Source organism: Streptopelia decaocto, assembly GCF_964273445.1.
Source record: "Streptopelia decaocto genome assembly, chromosome: 1".
Taxonomy (NCBI): Eukaryota; Metazoa; Chordata; class Aves; order Columbiformes; family Columbidae; genus Streptopelia; species Streptopelia decaocto.
The window spans coordinates 190,519,137-190,539,319 of NC_138663.1; the positions used below are offsets into that span (position 1 = coordinate 190,519,137).

The following is a 20,183-nucleotide window of genomic DNA, read 5'->3' on the forward strand; positions in this document are numbered from 1 at the left end:
TATATCCTTAGGTGTGTTGTTTCAAACAGAAGGGAACACCTTTCTATGATTAAAACAATGCCTGGCACATGAGATAACATACCTGCAAAACACAATCACAAGAATTGATTTCCCAGGGAGTCATTTCTCTTCCTCCCAACCCTATTTGCATTCTGCAAACAAACTCCATTTTGAGCTTGTTCTGCACAGCATGCACCTCTTACAATAAAAACGAAGCTCTTTTTCTTCATGCAGTTCATCTTAGTACAGAGAAATCTGAAGTACCTAAAAACCCAACTGATGTCAGTTTAGTCACTCGGAAATATGTTTTATCATTCAAAAGACAACTGGAAGAGCTGTCAGTGAAATACACCACGTGATCACCAGTCCTAACTCCAGCTCCAACTGATAAATGAGCAGCTATAAATGCTTTAATGAGACAGCCTTTGAACCAAAATTGCAAGCTCATATATTCAGTTTCTATGTAGAATTGGTGTCTTTGTTCTAAATTAGCTGAATTAAGTTCAAGTCATAGATGAAAAATTTCAGTGAAATATGAACCAAGTGCCACAGAGACTGGAATTTTCAGCTGAGCAGATTAAAGATTAATTCTTTTTCCCAGGGAACAACCAAGTCTAAGATACATAAACAAGTCTGTTTATTTATCATGTCATACTGGGAAGAACTACGTAAACCAATTGTGTAATATAGTAGTAAATTAAACAGATCTGTTTGCATTAGGCAGACATGGGTTTGCATTTTACAACATAGCGCTTGGTGTCATTAACCTACAAAGACTCTCCCGTATTAAAAAAGTGGGAGAGGGGCCTTGCTAATGAACTCACACGTTCTGCACTGTTCTTTCTGCGAGCAAAGTGTTCATGCATTTCCCTGAGAAGAAAATTAAAGCTACCTGTAGGGAAATTAATGTCTATTTACATTAGCCAAGAACTTCAATGTGGAGCTTGCATCAAGGTGCAAAAGAACAAATAAGTATGTAGGTCAAGAGAAGCAACAGTACCTTAAAGGGGTCTGGTTTTGTGGAGCTCGGTCTCCATCCCAGTAAAACCATTGCTCCTGGGATCACAGCCGGCATTTGGAAGACTCACATTTCCACTTCCATTATTCACTGATAAGGGATAAAGATTAATCTTACTAATCTCAGGAAAGAAAGACAGGCTCGAAAGTGAGATTTTATTCATATTTGTTACTTATTCACAATCCAAAGTATGATAAAACTGATAAAAACATCCTGGAATTATGTTAGTTTACATCACTAAATTCAACTCACATTTTATTAATAAAATACTGAAAGGAAAATGACAACATTGCAGGTTCAGAAAAACGGGTTGGCTACTATGACTGAAAAATCTACACTATCTTAACTGGTCACAACTGCTTGTTTAACGTTTATTATTTAAAATTAACATTTAATTACAAAATTCCAGACACACCCAACTTCTGTGCTCACAAAATATATCTTCTCTCATATGAAATTTCAGTAGCTTGGAAAGAATTTTCTGCTGAGATATTCCACGTCAGCATGCATTAAAAGAACACCACCAGTTCCCTCCCCACCGACACGGGGATGTAACGCTGTGTCCCGCTTGCGCTTTCAGCCTCCCCATCCAAAGAATCATTTTGCAAGCGCACCCTGATGATCTGAACAAACCGTCTCTCATAGATGGATGAAAACCACAATGGGGCCGTGGGCTAAACGCTGTGCTCTGCGGTGGACACTCGGACTGCAGGACACCAAACAAAGCAGCCTCCAGCTCTGTGTTTTAAGGCAAAGACAAAACCAGCTCCAGCTGAAAGGGAGGGGAGCACCTTCCGCTGGCACCAACTAATGGGAGCCGTAGTTGTTCACTATTATGCAGAGATCGGTCTTACTTTACATGGTAAATTTTAACACCAACATTGAGGCAGCGTGTTACCACCCTACCAAAGACACCCACCACAGACTGGAAGATCATACGCAGATTAAACAGCAGCGAAGTAGCCAATAGTCTGCATGCAAACATCATGTTAGACTGTTACATTCTCAGGACTAAAACTTAATTGTGTAAACACAAGTTAGATAATAGTCTCCCGTTTCTCTTTTTATTTTACATGCTTTTTTTTTTTTTTTTAAGAACAGACAGGGCCTCACAGAACAAAGGAGCTTTACCCAGTGTTACACCTGGAATTACTGAGACTTCAGTTACAAAGATTAAAACTGTAATATGGTAAGGAAAGAATTCTCCCATACTATGAATGTATTTTTTTAAAACCTCATTAGGCAAAGCAGCAGCCCAACTCTACGTCCAGAAGAAGGAAGGGAAAAAAAAAAATAAAATAAACCAAACTCAAACATTTTAATACTGTACTGTGAAAAGAAAACTGAGAGCATGGCAGAAATTGTTCCTAGGGAAGGAGAAAACAGATGTATATATATGGCATAGTACCTAAACAGCCATTAAAACTGTTTTAACTGCCCATGTTTTATCAACAGATGGACTGGAAAAGAAATACATTCGAAGTAATAGTAGTTTTGAGTAAACGTGCTACAGGGAACAGAAAATCTGTCATGACTATAGGTGTACAAATCAACAACAACAAAACTTATTTACAAATGTTTATACCTACAGGCATAAAGACCAAGTTTAATACTTGTGAAATGTGTCCAATTGCTAGATTTGGACTGATAAAAGTTCCAATCTTCAGTAATAACAGAGGAACATTTACACACTGCAATAACCATACGGCTTCTATCAGGTCTACCCTGAAGTCTTTGCATCCCATTGATCTGTATCATAAAACTAAAATGGTCTACAGGTATTTTAACTTTCATTTGTAACATGGACATGTGTCCACTACCCACCCAAAGAGCCCCAGCACACTTCCCAACAAGCAGCCAGCAACCTACTGCTGGACTCCTACATATCTGCTCTGCTCACAAAATGGTCATTTTGGATCATGTGGATTCACACTTCAAAGCATACATTTCATCTTCTGCTACATTGTTGAGATAAAAAGAACTATTATATGAAATCAATTCTGTAGGCAAAAAAAATCCCTAAGCCCAGGAATTATGAAGAACAGACTACAGTGGGCATAATTAGTAACTAAAAAAAAAAAGCTAGAAGTCTTATTTATGGAAGTCAACTCTTCACTCAGTCAGGTAGTTAAACTGCCCTCAAAGACTAACAACCAGACCAATTCACAAGTATCTAAGTTGCTTACATAATTAAAAGATGTAAAGTCAAAAAAATATATTTTATCCCTTCAAGATTGGAATGTAAAATAAAATGCTGGTTCCGTAACAGTGCAACAACTGCAGCATGTTTTGCACGCAGCACATGATTTGCTACATTTAGTGGCACTTAAGTATTATGCTGTAAATACTGAAAGTAAGACAAGTTTCTGATCTGCATAAGCGTAATCACATCATTATTACCAGAGTTGCTAAGCTACAGCATTCTGAATAATACCGATTCAATTTCAGCACTTCGATCACTAGCCTTAACACATGTTAATGCCCTGCTTTATGTCTTGCTAAGAAAGCAATCACTGAAGCCAAGTATTTTATGAACTTGCTACTGGGCTTGGACCAGGTTCAATCTGACCAATCGTTCTCATCAAACTCTGAATCATCATCAGAATCGCTGTATTCCACGGCAATGCGTCTTGAAAGGATGGTTGCCACATCATTTCCAACAGGCTCTCGCTTTGCTTCTTGCTCACGCTGCTCCTGAACCTTTTTCAGCTGAATTCCTGTAGAGACAATTACTCTCAAAGTTCTCTGCACAAGAGATTTTAATTTTCATATTGTTATTGGCAAGTTTTTTGTATTCTAACAATATATCCAGAAAACAGAAAGCAAAACAAAACATTTTGTTAGAGCCTCCTTGAGCAAGGGAGAAAGACAAAAAAGGCAGATTGGAATCCACTGCCAGAGATGAAATATTTCTAGAATTGCCAACAGTATGGCAAAACTAAGTGTTTATGACCATAGAGGTCCTTTTGATCTGAAGATGAAAGTTTTCATAAGTGTATTTGGAAATATCATTAGACCTTCAGCTCCATATTGTAAGCGAAGCCAGGAACAGCCATTAGTCACTGGTTAAAACCCAGTGGGCTGAAGCCTGATGTTGGATAACTCGGTTCTGAACAGAAGCAAAAATCCATGTACATCTATTGGCTATTTTACATAATAACACACAAGTGCCGTTTTTTTCATTTGATTATGTCCAATCAAACACTAGAACAGATTAGATAAAGCTGTACATCTCTAGGCACTAGAAACAAAAAAATCCAAAGTCAGGGTTGACGAATGTTAGAATGGCACCTGTGGTTAACTAGGCTCTAAAATGATATTCTGCCCAGCTGGGAACAGAAGCCATGGGCTTGGATCACTTGGAAACACGGAGCTTTCATTTAAAATATAAAAAATTGAAATAAATAAATAAAGCTAAGACGCAGCCTCCTCTTACCCATGCGAATGGCAGCAAGCAGGTCGCTCCGAGCATCGCTCACGGGCGGCTGCGCAGGCTCATGGCGCTTGGCCTCGGCTGGAGGAGCGTGCATTGGGGAGGGGGAGAGGGAGGGACCCGCGGCTGGGGGGCCTGGCGGGGGCGGAGGGGGGCCGGGCGGAGGGGGAGCAGTGACAACAAGCCCACTAGAAGGAGGGGGATGAGTGGCGGTGTATGGAGAACCGGTCACCAGTCCGGAATGGGAAGGTGGCACAGGAAGCTGAAGGGGACTGACAAATGCAGTTTGTGCTGAAGGAATCATAGGGGGAGGAGGAGGAGGGGGAGGACCTGCAGGATTGTAATAATCCACCATCTGAGCCGGAAGCATCCTAAGTAAAACAGAACAAAAGTGGTTAATGCAATCAAAGTTAGGACTTAAAGAATCATCACCCCTTAAACTGCTCTCATCCAACCTCAGCTAAAACAAAAAGCAAAGAGCATTTAAACTGATGAGTTAAATAGACAAGTGATTATAAACATTAATTTTCAAATATTGACAATGCATTGAGATTTAAGGCAGATGATGAAGTTAAAGGCAGTGTCCTTCTCGTCTCCACAGAGTAAGATTTTAGCTTAATACTCCTACTTAGTTAAATATAAAGCTATATTTGTTACTAAGCATCTACTCTGTGAGAATACAAAGTACAATGCCTATGATGAAGAAGGGACCAAGAAAACTGCAGACCACACATATCACTTCTAAAGAAGACCAAGTGTTAGAACAAATACTAAGAGATTACAAGAGATGGGCTTGGAAGACAATGGAAAGTATGAAGGGAAAGATTTACCCAAAGGTATATCATGCATCTCATGTGCTTCTTTAGTCAAGTTTATCAATTTAAGTATTATTTAGTTAAATTGATACATTTGAGTGATACTTTAGAGGCAAGGAAGAGGGAAGAGCTAATTTCTTTGTTAAACTGTCACAAAGAATTCTTAAGCAGAAAAAAATGGGAATTAATAGGAGTCATGAAGTAAGTAAACAACTAGATATAGGGGACAAGAGTTGAAGGAAAGTTACTGATGGCGTTCAGTGATACACAGTGTATGACAACTCCAATACACTGACACCCATCATGCACTTGGAGATTAAGTGCAAGTATTTGTTATAAACTGGAAATAAAGGAAAATGTACATTGGAGCAATCAATCACGTAACTCAGTCATCTACAGCATGACAGTGCTGAATCAGGCAAATGCCATCCCAGGATACAAGAAGTGAGGCTGAAAAACCTTGGCTTGCTTCATTTAAAACAACAGAAGCAAGAACAATTACAACTTTTCTGGGGTTACAACTTGAAAGTTTAAGCTATTTACACTAAAGAACAAACAGGCACAGACTGGTTAGAAAACACATGTTTTCTTGCTATTGGAGAGCCAGTACCCTGGAGCAAGCCTGCCTTCAGAAGGCACTCAGGGGCAATATCTACACAGGAGTTTGATATGGTCCTATACTGAATTATGAAGTTGTCTGTGGCAGCAGGGAACTTGATTCTGTGTCTGAGGAGATCCCTTCCAACGCTGTTCTAAGTTCCTTTAAAGAAGTAATTTCAAGGCTGCACCACAGACTGCCACGTTAATCACATTCAGTGATACTTTTTTCTGCACCGTTCCTCAAACTGCAACTATTTTCCACTTTACAGGAAAATTATCTCCTTTTTAATATTATTATAGGAACCCTTGATATTTTACCAGCATATTGATCACACCACAGTCGATACACAATTCATTATTTCTGCTTTCACTATTTCTTGACTTAAATTCAGTTCATACAGAGAAATTACACCATTTTTTTTTCCTGTCCTCCCCAGGGAGATAAGTAATGTATTTTGGGATCTTTTTGTGTGTGTGCATTATGTGTTATGATGGTTATGGAAAACATGCATCCCTCTAGCTTTGTCAAGAATCCATGGGAATAAATGAGGAGTTTTACCCATATTCTGCTGGTACCACAGGTACTGAGCTATGCTGGCCATCTGAAGGCTGGGGTGGCGGTGGAGGTGGTTGCTGAGGTCTGTTTAAGGTAGCGTGACGTACAGTGGTGGAAGGTGGTCTGTATTCATGCTCGTGGCTTTGGGACGCTGCCATGTACTGTGCACCATCTCCTGCTCCATAGGAAGGCATTGCTATCTGCTGATGGAGGGAATGATTCGGAGTGGCAGGATAAGAATAATCTGTAACATCAGATGCATGGGACCTAAAAGTAAATGGATGCAGAAGAACAGATTACATGTGCTAACAAGGTATTATCTAAAGAGCTCACAAGAAAAGCTAAATAGAATGCAATCAGAATTACTTTTCTTGCAACAGGACCCCCTGATTATCAAGCACTGCTCCCTTTTAAGTTCACAGAAAGCACGAGAACAAATGCAACACAAAATCATAATTCAGCTTAACATGACTTGAAAATAAATCAGTCTAACAAGGCAGAATAAAAGGACTGAAATTGAATGTTTTCAATATTTCAGCATACTAGCTGCATGCAGAATGTCCTCCTACAGGCAGACTTTAAAAAAGGCAAAAAAATTTAGAGCTTTCTCCAGGTTTTGCAGTTCTTTAGTAGCTGTAAGGAGGCACATTGTTTTCATCAACGTTTTTGACAGCCCATTGTTTGAAACAATAACATTTATCAGGTCTGCTTTAAGTTAACAATGGCAGCAGAAAAAGGAAAGCAATACTGCAAGCAGTTACGATTATGCAGAGGAATATATTTCACCAAGGCAGAGAAAACCAATTTCAAAAGTTAGAAAACACTTTTTATTTTGTTTGCACAATTAATTTCACTGGAAAGGCTTAGAGAAACTGGGAAGTGCAAATATTAGTTGAGCAGAGAGTTCATAAAGATACAAAGTCTAGGATGCTCTGTCAAATAAGCCCAAGAGAGGGAGCAAAAGGATCTTTTCATCCCATTACCACAAATAGTTGTTTTAGTAATGAACAATCGTGCAGCCTGGCTTTTAGTGAACACAGTAAACTGATGCACTTATCTGCAAGACGGGAAGCAAGGTAAGCAACAAAAAGCCAGGGCTTTGAGGAAAACAAAACAACAAACCCTTTGGGCATTTTGTCCTCTTTCATGCTTCCTGCCTGTTCCATTTTCTTTGCGTCACTCATGAACTCAATGCCCATTTTCCTTCTCTCCCACTCTTCTTTTCTTGTTCTTACTTTTCTCACATTAATTTGCTGGTTTCTGTTTGGATTCAGCTTGTGTTTCTCCCTCTGAAGTACAATAAGTATAACAAATACATTGTAAATTGCCACAGTCTGGACACTTGGATGTCAATGTTTAATGCATAAGTCTTACAATTGGCAAACAAGAAGAAACATGAGCTGTTTGGGTTTTTTTGTGGTCTTTTTGTTTGGTTGGGTTTTTTTTCCCACTTTAGCATTAAAAAAGAATCGCACTATAGCCAAATACACTGCTTTGGGACATGACTGATAAACCCCTGCACGTAGCTGTCAGCATAAATGTATCTCTGAAACCAGTACTTATTTCTATATGTATGAGGTTTTTAATAGCTTAGTTCCTACAGCTGAGACTACCCCAGGATAAAAAAAAATAGCAAACTTTCTCTCCACCTCACTACTACCCACCAAGTTAACCCTTCATGCATGTAGAACACACATTTCAGGATTCAATCACTGATATTTGATTCACTGAAATTTAAAGTTCGCCATACATCATAAAATTTGACAGGCTTACATAAGTACAAGGTATCTGTCATACCACATCTACAGAAACATAATGATGCATCCTACAATTTCTGCTTAAAAAAATCCTACTAAATTCATGTATTATGGATATCTGCAAATAGGCAAATACATGTTGACATTGTTGGGAGACAAGAAACAAACCACTTCAGTATGACTAAACTCAGGCATCCTGGAAAGCAACATGTTGAGGCCAGAAAAAGACTCAAAATATGCAAAAGGCAGAACTCTGAGATGATGAAAAAATCCACATCTTGCACTTGACAGCTGAACACCAATGTCATTTTACCAGATCAACCTATGGAAAGCATAGTCAAACAGTACAGACTGACAAACCCGAGACAAGGTTTTGCATTAGAAACTGTAAAAAAAATGTTGGTGTTTAAAGGATTTTAGAGAGAAGGGGTCTGAATACATTATTGAAACAGCAGTAGCAATTTTCTTCAAACTTTTTGTTTCAATTGCAAGATGATCACTGTTCACAAAGACGCAAACATTATGAAGCTCTCAGTAGATTGTTGTTTCTTTTAAATTAATCTCCACTGGACAGCAGACTGCAGGTGTCCGTCCACCCTTCTGCAGTGCTGGCTGCTTCCTCAACCCAGCCGTTCAACAATTTAAACACTAAATTGATATGCACTTTTTCCAGTAGATATTCCTAACATTACTGCTAGCAATTAACCATGACAGACAAAGTAAGAGGGAAAAACCCTCTGGTGAGACCAGCCTAGTGAACCAACTCAGACTTCACGCATGCCAGAAGAAGGTAACTCCCACTGAGCTCAAAGGGAATCTCAGACAACGAAGGTGAATTCTGCTGCTTGACTCCGTAAACAGAGATTTCTGCTGTTTTAAGCAATAATGTTGCATTTGGTTTTGTAGCTTGGTTTTTAGACAAATGTAACATTAATAAAGCTGACCGGTTCCCCCATTAAAGCATTCTGTTAGAGGCAAAAGTATGCCTGAGCTGATCACAAAACAATATTTATTAAGCTATCAGCAGCATAACTAGACATGAAGGAAGAGGTACTGATGTTATCTAGTGGAAACAGATTAAAATGCTTTCACAGCTACAACTACAAGATCAACTATAAAGTAGACAGCAAACACTTATTTCACTACAGTGCATAACATTATGATGACAAAACGCTCATCTGAAGCTGAGGAAGAAAAAATCATTAATTGCAGAATTTGTAATGTTATTCGTGCTTTAAAGTAATTTTGAGAAGAACGTGAAAACATGCATCGTAGGTTTGGTCCATTCTAACTATTCCCAGGCTGTGAAAACACCTAATTCTACTCAGTATTTCTGAACATACAACTGTGGTATAACAAACAGCTTTGCTGTAAACAGACCTAGTATCTGGGGACAGTGATCCCTCGGAAGATGCTCCATGGTACACACTTTGAGACAACCTGTTGTCAGGTCTAAGCTCTTTGTCATATGCCATCATATTCCACTCCTGGCGTCTGTTCCTGGCTTTTCTAACCTTTTTCACCTCACGGGTGGTGCCATCTATACGCTTTTGCTCCTAATGTTCAAACAAAAGAAATAAAGCATGCAAAGAGAGAAAAAAAAAAAAAGCAAAGGAAAAAAGCTGGTTAAAATGCAGTTAGAGCGCATGAAAATAAGACCAGATTTACAGATGAAGACAAGTGTTCATAAAATTTCTCTGCACTGAAAATGAGAATATCTCCTTAAGCTACGAACCTCATGAGGAGTATGACTCTGCTTTGCCCTTCTGCAGGATGGACAGGCCAATGTGATAGCGACCTACTGGCCTTCCCAATACAGACAGAAATGTGGCTGATTTTTAAAGTTTAACTTCTTCTGACCTAGTTTTTCACATATTTAGACCATCCTGAAGAACCTCTCATTTCCTCCTCCCATAAATCAGTCTTATGAGAACATGTTAAAAATGTTCAGGGTTATTTTGGTTATTTGTTAGGGTCAAAATTGCCTGAGGCCGTGGGGAAGTATGGAAGAATTAGAAGAAACACTTTGCTATTTCACAGTCTATGTAAAATGATTTTTTTGTTTTAACTTCCTCTCCCTTCTTAGATCTGATTAATTACTGAACTTCCTCCTAGTTTTTCCTCATAATTGTTTCCCATTATCTCATATAAAAATGAATGACAATTCATCTCTCTGCAATGCGTCAGTAATATTCAGGCCAGTTGTGTATTACAGCTTGGTAGCTTCACGACAAATCAGTCTGTTTAACTTTTAAAAAAACCCTCTTTCTATACAATTTCAGGCCAAATCAATGTCAGTGTTAATCTATCACTAAGGTCTCCTAACAGCGGGACTCGACGCTTTCACACCTCTGGAATGTCATCCTCGCCTACCTCTGACTCCTCAGTGTGACCATAAAAACCATAGTGGTGCTTCAGTAGAGAAACAAGTTTACTCAATAAAAACTGAAGAGGGTATTTTCTCCTTTTCTCAACATTTATGAAGTAGTTAGATTGTTTTTTTTAACCATCTCTAGACCCCACACCTTACATTACTAATTCATACACAGGTTAAACATGTTGGTATTAGGCTTCTGGCTGCAAGAAAAATAGTTTCTCAGTAACAAATTCTATTGATATTCTGCGAATGGAGTCAGATTCAACTGTGTTTAGAGAAGAGTTTGGTAAAATGCTGATACGCAAGCATTTTATTGTGCAATCTCTCCCTTCGAAGTAAGGGATAATAGCTGGAAAGCCAGTCTCACCAAAAAGAAAAAAGGCACATCACAGAGGAACACAGGTATTTTATGCCAACTGTCAAACAGCACCGAGTAAATAATTCTGAAATAATGTACTTGGCAGCATACAACTAAAAATCTATTAAATGCCTTGCTTGTCCTTGTTTTGGATCTTCATGCTTGTTGCTATGAGGGACCTGATGATCCACATCTGCTAACATTGAGAATGACAAAGAAAAGTATTTTTGAAGTTCAACATCACAATGTTCTGACAACATTCACACAATCCTGGCCCCTGCGGTGAGTATATTTTTAATCTGACTCATGTTAGGTCAAGATTATCACCTTGGTTCTTAATTACTTCCTCTAAAAATCTGTTTCCTCCCAGAACTTTTTAGAATCGCACCCTTTTTCATCCAGGTTATGCAAGGCTTTACTTTCTCCTTCACATCAAAATTCCCCACTACAGGAACTGGAGCAGAATCGGGCTAGATTTGAGAGGAAAGTACAAGTTAGCCTTTTGGTTCACTGAAAATACACTTTATTTTTCTCTTCTCACCAAAGAGTAACTCCATCCTCTATAGGTCACAACTACGTATTTCTTGCAAGTTTCTAGATAAGGTAAATATCCAACTTTTTATCAATGTATGATGCTGCTCTGAAGACAATCATTCTGAAACAAATCTTGGACAATCTGGAGTGCTTACATAACTGCTTATATATAATCACCTATTTAAAAATTTGGTTTTAAAGAGATCACTATGTTTTTTCTGAAAAAGGTAAATACATAAGCATGTATAAATAAACAACATAAAATAAACACTAAATTAGTTTGGTTTTGTTGGATCAGATTTCAGTTGGGTAGGCTGTTCCAGACCAGCATCTGTAAGTGTCCTAATGAATAAAGATGCTGGAACCCCTTTTTACTCAAACAGTAAGCCCTACTGGTATTGATTTTTGCATTAAATATTATATCAATACATCTATTTCCTCCAAAATGGTGGGGCAGGCCAATTACTAGCAGCTGCCAAAAGTACATACACCTCTAATAGAGCAGATTTAAGTTGTTCCAGTAAGACTTTCGCTACTTCAACAAACAGAGGCAGCTCTAGTTTCAGTACCCAGAGCAATGACAGAGTTCTAGGGGAGCTGAAGCCTTTCGAAGTAACTACAGTTAGAAATAATCCTTTGGAAAGTTAAGCACCATTAAGAAGAGTCACCTCCTTTAACAGAAGCTGTGGCAGACAAGTGGGTGCTGTAGGTTAAGCCAGGAAACAGGTTATTATATACATTATTATGCATCGGTCAGCTGCGGGCAGGAAGGGACTTCAGCAAACACAACATATTACAGCCCTCAAACAGGGTTAATTTTAAGTTGGACACTTGCATCAAAAGTTAGCAGATGATATTTCAAGCATCTTAATGAAGAATTAGAGCCAGTAACAGAAAGTAGCTTCAGCAACTATTTGCAATACTTTCAAAAAAATGGAAGTATGAGCATAGAGTATTTTCCTGACTTCATCAATTTACAAGATTCTATCAATCACAAGTCATCAAGAATTATTTTTGAAAACACAAGCCCTCCAAATTTCAAGATTCCTACTTATTTAAATAACTAAGCATTGCTCAGAAGAAATGGGGAACAATAAAAAAAAGAAAAATCAAAGCAGAACAACTTCCCTTTGGTTAACCAATGGTTAACAACTGGTTTACTATGGTCATTCAATTCAAAAAATTACTGATATATGCAAAAGTCAAAACTAACACCATTGAACTCCTAGGCAATGATCTATTGAAAGCCTGACAGTAAAAAAAATTATAAAAAAACCACTAGAAAACAAACAGAGACTAAACAACAGATTTTAAAATCAGATAATTAAGATGAGTTTTCTTCAGAGAAAAAGTTCACTTGAAAGAGTCAAATCAGAGAAAGCCTGCATTAGATTTCTTCAGTTAAACTGAATACAGAAACAGTAAGTGTGATATTTCAAAGGAGGAAAATGAAACTCCTTGAGCTGCTGCAACAGCTCAAGCATTTAAGGGAAATCATCAAAATAATACTGGAAAAACCTATTCTCTGGTGCAAGGAGTACCCGCAGGCTTCACCGACCACTTGAAAAATTGAGGTTAAAAACCAGCTATATTTGGTCAGCTGAGTAGGGCTGCATTTGGATGCCTAGTTTATAATTTGCTGAACAATATACATCTATTTCACCTGCACAGCTTCTCAATTTTGTGCTTCTGTAGAGTACAAACTGCTGAAGGAATTCTCACTTAGTAAATGCAAAATACAACTTCAGCCACAAAGTGGCTAATAGATGTTCCGGATTCATTCCTGGTCACCGCCACCATAAGGACAAGAACAAAAGAAAACGGGGTGTCAAGCACCTCGTGGAACAAATGGTGCCTGTGAGACATCCCACCCAAACCCTCCAGATGACAGAAAACTCATTTGCACACCAGCTTGAAATGACACCTATCCATGCAATCTCAAATCTATGTTGCTTTCTTCTCAGTTGGTCTTGTTATATATTTTATCAAATCAAATAGCACTTCAGGTAGAATTTATTAAGATGTATTACTGTAGATGTATGACCATAATCCTACATGATTGGAATTGAGCATACTTTATATCTGCTTTGTAGACTGTAGTAAGAAAATTAAAATCTACCAAAAAAATGGGGATGCAAATGAGAAGTGATGCTTAAAATACAGTCTAAAAGCAAGTTTACATGTAAAGTGGCTTTGTAAAAATCTCTAAGCTATCGAAGATTTTTCAAGCAATATTCTGTTACAATGTTTTTAAAAAGTTTCTGCATTTTTTCCTTCTTTTTGTTTTTAATATTAAATCAGAATGAAAAACTTAACAGTTGGTAGTTTCTTTTTATCCTTCTCTCTAGTGAAAAGATCTAAATTTGAATCAAAAAACGTGGGAGGAAAAAAAACTCAAAGGGTGTAATTAACCCTAATATTTTTTCATAAAGAAATATTGAATGAAATTTTTTAAAAAAATAGAGAATGAAAGCTGCTTTAATTATTTCCAGTCTTTTAACCAGCTCTGTGACTCATCATAGTGAGAATATAGTGGGATTAATAGCCTTGCATATACATCTGTATACAACTATACAAATAATTAAGTGACTACTTTGCTTCAGACTGTAATTTCTACTGGAATTATTTACTCAGCTTTTTTTACTCTATTTAATATTTCAATACTGAGATGCCTGTCAAAACTGAAAACACCGACTCCTACTCCTAACAGAAGATCTGATTCACTTCTTCCAAAACTCTTAAAACCATGAACTCACAAAACATTTTAGTTAAACCAAGTAGTCTTCATGTTTTGTTTAAAAATGCTGTAGTCAGAAAGCTTTGTTTACCAACAGGAACACAGAATCAGAATTTGATAAAAACAGAGTAATAAAGCTTCCCAGTCACGCCCTACAATTTGATTTCTAAGCAAGTACCATACATATTAGCATATATATACACACATGTATTATACACATTATGTACATACACAAATATACATTAGCATGTATATTCACTTATTTGACATAATGTATATACACATGTATAATACCTGTATACATATGCTGATATTATGAGACATGCTCATATTACACATCTATAGGTATGCTAATATATATGTATAGGTGTAGAAACACATGTATGTGTATATATGTGTGTATGTGCACTGAAAACTAAGCCATTTCCTTCTATTTCCTCTGAGCAGTTTGTGCATCTTGTTTGGATTCCTTTTATTTTAAATCCCTTATCTCTCACTGATCCTATCCGAAAGGGCACCTTCTGTTAGACAAGACAGGCAGTCATTGCTTCAACGCTCTGGGTTTTCTTCAGCATTACCTTCACAAATCTGAAAGGCCTCAGTTTTGATTAAAAAATTGACAACAAAAAAGCTGCAGAAGTAGCTACTGATTTCTTCATTCAAAACTGAAGTCCATTAAAAAAAAAAAAAAAAAAATCTTGATTGCATCGCAATACACATCTTGGATCAAACTGCTGAGGATACTCCAGAGCCTGATCCTGAAGCCTTCTGTTTGTTTTAAACTTAAATGAAACAAAGAATATGACTCCTACAATTAATCTTCTCCTGTTGCCAAACCACAGAACAACTTTTCTGTGTATTAACACCTTACCAACTTGTAGCAGGTATAGAAAAGTGAAGACTTACTATCAAGGAACTAGAAAACCCAACAAAATATTTTTTTCTGGATAAGTTCATGTTTTGCTACAGGAGTTGATGTTGCTGTATTAAGAAAAAAACGAAACAAAACTCTGTGAAAATAAGGAAAACATAATTCAAACTCCTTTTTTGGCCACTTAATCAGTGTGTTTTTCTGAAGCACAACAGGGCCAGTTTGCTGTGTACTAATAAGCAGATACTGGCAAAGGATTAAAGCAAGACTCTTGGAAGATAACTACAGTACTCCTAAAATTAATTTTTAAAATTCAATTTACAACTTCTTAAAATAGAGAGTACAGAGCTACAGAAACTGAACCAACTGAACCTACAGCCATGTATAAAGAGGAATAGTCTTTCCATGCACACTAACTATGACCTAGCAATTTATGCCTGAACAACCATACACAAAATTGTAATACATACATTTGCTGTTACGTTTCTGCTTTTACCTTTTGTCTCCTCTTTTCTTTTCGCTTATCTTCAGTATCTTGTAACATTTTTTCTTTCCAAAGATCAAAAAAATAGGAAGGATCAGTATAGAACTTCAATCCATCTTTCTTATCATCCCTGGAAATACAGTAGAAGGAAAGCTAAGAAAATGTGAACTTTTATTTTTTTAAAGCAACAAAACTCACCTTTGACATCATTCAAGTTTTATATCTTCAGCATTACAGGATGACGGTGTGCCAAGTGCATTAAATGCCACTCTTGGTAGTTACAGCTCACAACTGACTTGACTCTTTCCAAGAATTTCAAAGGGAAGGGGTAGTCCCAATTTCTTCCTGGGTAAATTTTGATGGCAGCCAAATACTGATTTCTACCAGGAAGATCAAAAGCAATGAAGATCCAGCACATAGAATCCTTAAAACTGCTGGAGCAGGGTACAGAGAGCAGTTCTTGCACACTGCCTGGTCATACAATTACCAAACCCTTATTTTATGTGTGCCTCATCTCCTTGCTACGAACACCTAACCCACTGAAGGGGCTACTGGGGTAACTCTTCCATCCCTACAGCTTTGGTCAGACTTCAAGCTGAAGTTCGTTTAAGCTTTGTCCAAGGCAAATACAAATAATTCCGATTCAGCAGATGTAAAAGACTTACCAAGGAAAAAAATGTAAGTAAATTTCAGTAAAGCATCCTTAATAAAACAGGTGTAACAATAAAGGTCACTGACACAGCCATCCACATACAATGTAGGACGTAAGTGTGCAGAACTGCTGACTGATAACTCTTGCTAACTGGACACCTATGGACAATCACACACTGCCTTCACTTTGAGCAGTGGCACAAAAACGTGTCCCCCAGCTATAAATCTAACACTTTTACTTTTCAAGTAAAACCTCTTAAAAATAAAATAAGCTGCAAATGCTCTGCTATGTCATTCCTAAAAAAAATTAAATAATTTACTGCAGACTGAGTGCCTGCTTTGCACAGATACCTCACAATCTAGGTCCTCTCAAAAGCTGAAGGATGCAGTACAAACATGTTGTCCACAAGCCTTCAAACAGACAAATTATACTCATTTCATGAACAACAAGCCTAAAGGAAAACAGGAAACAAAGTCCCGCTTGCTGCTCTTTTATTCACTAGTAAGTAACCAGGAAAAGGTAAAGATCCTGCCATGTGCACGTGTATGTATATGTTGAGGGGAAGAGGGGCAATAGAGGAACAGCAAAAGCAATCAATCCAACTTTCTGGATAAGTGAACCAAAGAAAGCAGTTTAGTATATTAGTTTCCTTTTTATTTTTTACATAATCAACAGCCCTTGCTCTCTGATCCTGTGCTGCTATGCAACATGCTGAAATATGCTGATTTTTGTTAGGCACATCTTACGATTTTAAGCGTGGTAATAGCAATTTTTGTTTCCATGAACAGAGAAGTCCCCAAAAACACAAATCTCAGTAATCAACACAGCTTGTCCCTTCTGCTGTAATTATTCTCTGCATACAACTAAGCAATAAAGGGCAAAGTACAAGAACATAAACAATGAATATTTCCATACCTATAAGGTGAAAGAATATTCAGAGGTGGTGGTTTATCACTCTGATTATAAATATCAGCCACTGGGTTAGGAATGCTGTTCTTTGAAACTACCTGCTGATCTTGAATTGTTGAGCTCTTGAATGCTTTTTTCATGTTGATATCCTGTAATGATACTGTTAGAAACAGAAATACATTTATCAGAGGTGAAATAAATATAAGTGGATAAACAAAGTCTGTTTTATGCTAGCTACTTACAATATTTTCAACAAAATGTATAACAGAATGAAAACAGAAAGATTTTTCTTCAGTGGATAATCAAGACATTTAAGCACAAAGGCATATAGGAGTTACCATAATAAATCAGATTTAAGTCCCATTTTGTCCAGAGCCTCACTTAAAATAATGAAACCATGGACTGTGTCTTGGAAGATGATGCAAGAGTCTTGCCCCATGCAGATGTCCCATGATCTCTTCTTTTTATGAGGTTTAACCTGGACTTATAACAGCAGAAAGACTGGCTTCAAGCCTGAAATGCAAGGTCTGGTATTCCTCTGACACAGCATGTTTTATAACTACATGTGGTATCCATAAACTTAGAATGCAGCTGAATGTGTAACTGAAGTACAGCCTCCACAACCTCCTGTGAGAGAGATTTCCACATCTTTTACCATGTTTCAAGTCAAAAAGCTTTCCATGTAACTGAACATCCCTTGATCTTAAGTTTTCATCATCTCTCTATAGAGAGAAATACTTACCTGCTTTATACAGTCCAGTAGCATACTTGCATTTTATCTTTTCACGTACACAATTCTGGGGAAAAAATACTAGCCTTTTCATTCTTTCTTTTCAAATGAAAGATTTAAGCTGTTTTTTATTGTTCTTGTCACTTTTCACAAGACTTTCATTCTTAATATAAATTTTCTTGAAATGGAGTGAACATTGCTAAAAGGATCCAGATAATTCCAACCACAATTTAAAAGTGGCAGTCAGGTCTCCACATCTTCTTCCCCTCTCAGGTAACCTGAAATACAGGTTTTTGACTGCAGGTGAACAGAGCACTGAAGTCTTCACTGGCTTGTCTACAGTGACACTCACCATTTCTTAAATTCATACCACTGTTTTACAACTGTGTGAGCTGCAGGAGTAGAGCAAACAAATGCACTGGCTTGTTTTCTTTTTATTGCCATTCCATCTAATATTTCTTGCCCATTCATCTAATTTATCAAGTCTTGAGAACAAACTGAGAGAATTTCACATGGTAACTGAACAGGACTGGGCAAAAATTTAATATAATGGTGACCTGCAAAACCAAAAAGGCATGAAGTTTGACAGAGACCCTGTGAAGTACATTGTTACCCTTTGGCATGATAGAAACCACATCCCACTCAGACTTCTCTACCCAAGTATTTTTGGTAATTGTGCTGAGGTTTCGCCTCTTATTCCAAAATGACTTAGATTCTTCCACAGCTTTCAAAAGAGCAAAAAATTAGAAATGGAATATTTCATTCCAAATTGTTGTTCTCCCATTCACATACTCTGAAGTATCAAAACGTGTCTTTGAGAAAATACAGGCAGGCTTGAATAGAAAGTAAGTAAGGCAGTAAGGTATTTCAGGCTGTTTTTTTTCATATGTATAAATATGAATTATTACATTCTTGTTTGAAGGAAGACATTCAAAAGAGCACAAATCTCATTTTTCTGGGGCTTTTTAGTGTAAGTTATTTATATGCTTTTGAAAACAACCACAATTATTTTAAAATGTTTGGTTTGGTTTTGTATTGTTTTTCCAACTGTAGTATTAGTTATATATACAATATTTTTATATGTACACAAAATATTGGTTATACTTAAGAATGTAAGAAATCACTGATGCAATTAAATCTATAGGGTGCTTTTTAAAAATCAACCTAGCAACTGACATTTAAATGCCTAAGGTACCCAGAAATATATCTACTATTAGTGACAGTACAATGAAATACTATAAAGCAGGGGTGTCAAACTCATTTTCACAGGGGGCCACATCAGCCTCGCGGTTGCCTTCAAAGGGTTGAATGTAATTTTAGGACTGTATAAATGTAACTACTCCTACAGTTCTAAAATTACATTCGGCACTTTGACGGCAACCGCGAGGCTGATGTGGCCCCCCGTGAAAATGAGTTTGACACCCCTGCTAGAGGGACTTTAACTTCTACATTGAAATAGCTAATAAAATTTCCTAGTAGCACTATAGCAACAGCAGTTTATATATATATAAATGTAAATAAAAATATAGAAATAAAAATAAATATATATAAATATATATAAATATATATATATAAATATATATAAATACTTGAAAGACTATTAGCAATGCAAGAGTAATAACTGCTATCAATTTTAAATAAAAACTGATTAAATTCTCAGTCTGTACACTAGTTTCCCCTTCCAAGAAGATGCTTTTAATTACTCTCCAAACTCTGAAAAGCAGCCAGGAGGTATTGCATAATACCAATGAGACTTTAAAAAAAAGCAACTGGACTGCATTTCCAAAAATGTTGGACTTGAAAGTCATGAAGACTGACATCATCCACCTCAGCATGGAGCAAGTCCAGTGTACAAATATCACCTAGTTTGCTCATATTAGCACCGTAACATGCCTCAAAAACTAGGCTGAACAGTGACCCCCTAAAAGCTTCATTTATGTTCCCATATAGCTCTTGACCTCCAAAGACAGCTAAAGAAAGGTGCTGGTATCAATTGTGATACCCTACCAGTTGATATGTTCCAACACCAGGAAAAAAAAAGAAGACATCTAATAATTTTCAGACAGTAACACACTAAAAATGGATGGCCAAATATCACACTATTAAATATCAACAGTAACATTTAATATTGGTATTAACAGTAGTATTAAATAACACAAACTATAAAAATGTAAATATTCAATGTAATATATAAACCATATAAACAGTACTATTAAATATATCACAAGTAGCATTACCACTAAGTATTGCACTATTGTCCTGATGTAATAAGCTTTTCTATTTTACTAAATGTCAGGAATTATCTAAATAGGGAGTACATGCAGTAGTTGGCTCAGACACGTAACTGCATCC

General features: G+C 37.0%; 1 protein-coding gene across 3 annotated transcripts in view; it reads right to left on the reverse strand.

Annotated features, from left to right (window-relative positions):
• Window positions 1-1,154: 1,154 nt before the first annotated feature.
• The window catches only part of WASF3 (WASP family member 3), a 65,887-nt gene continuing 46,858 nt past the window's right edge, over window positions 1,155-20,183 (reverse strand). For 2 of the 3 annotated variants that reach the window (XM_082057204.1, XM_082057203.1), the window contains 6 exons: window positions 17,108-17,261; window positions 15,553-15,670; window positions 7,545-7,711; window positions 6,426-6,689; window positions 4,455-4,822; window positions 1,155-3,735 (listed from right to left, as the gene is read on the reverse strand). In XM_082057204.1, the coding sequence (XP_081913330.1) occupies window positions 3,578-3,735; window positions 4,455-4,822; window positions 6,426-6,689; window positions 7,545-7,711; window positions 15,553-15,670; window positions 17,108-17,261 (1,229 nt within the window). In that variant the 3' untranslated portion in view covers window positions 1,155-3,577. Of the gene's footprint in view, window positions 3,736-4,454; window positions 4,823-6,425; window positions 6,690-7,544; window positions 7,712-9,559; window positions 9,736-15,552; window positions 15,671-17,107; window positions 17,262-20,183 lie in introns of all 3 variants that reach the window. The other variant, XM_082057205.1, reaches the window with a different exon arrangement.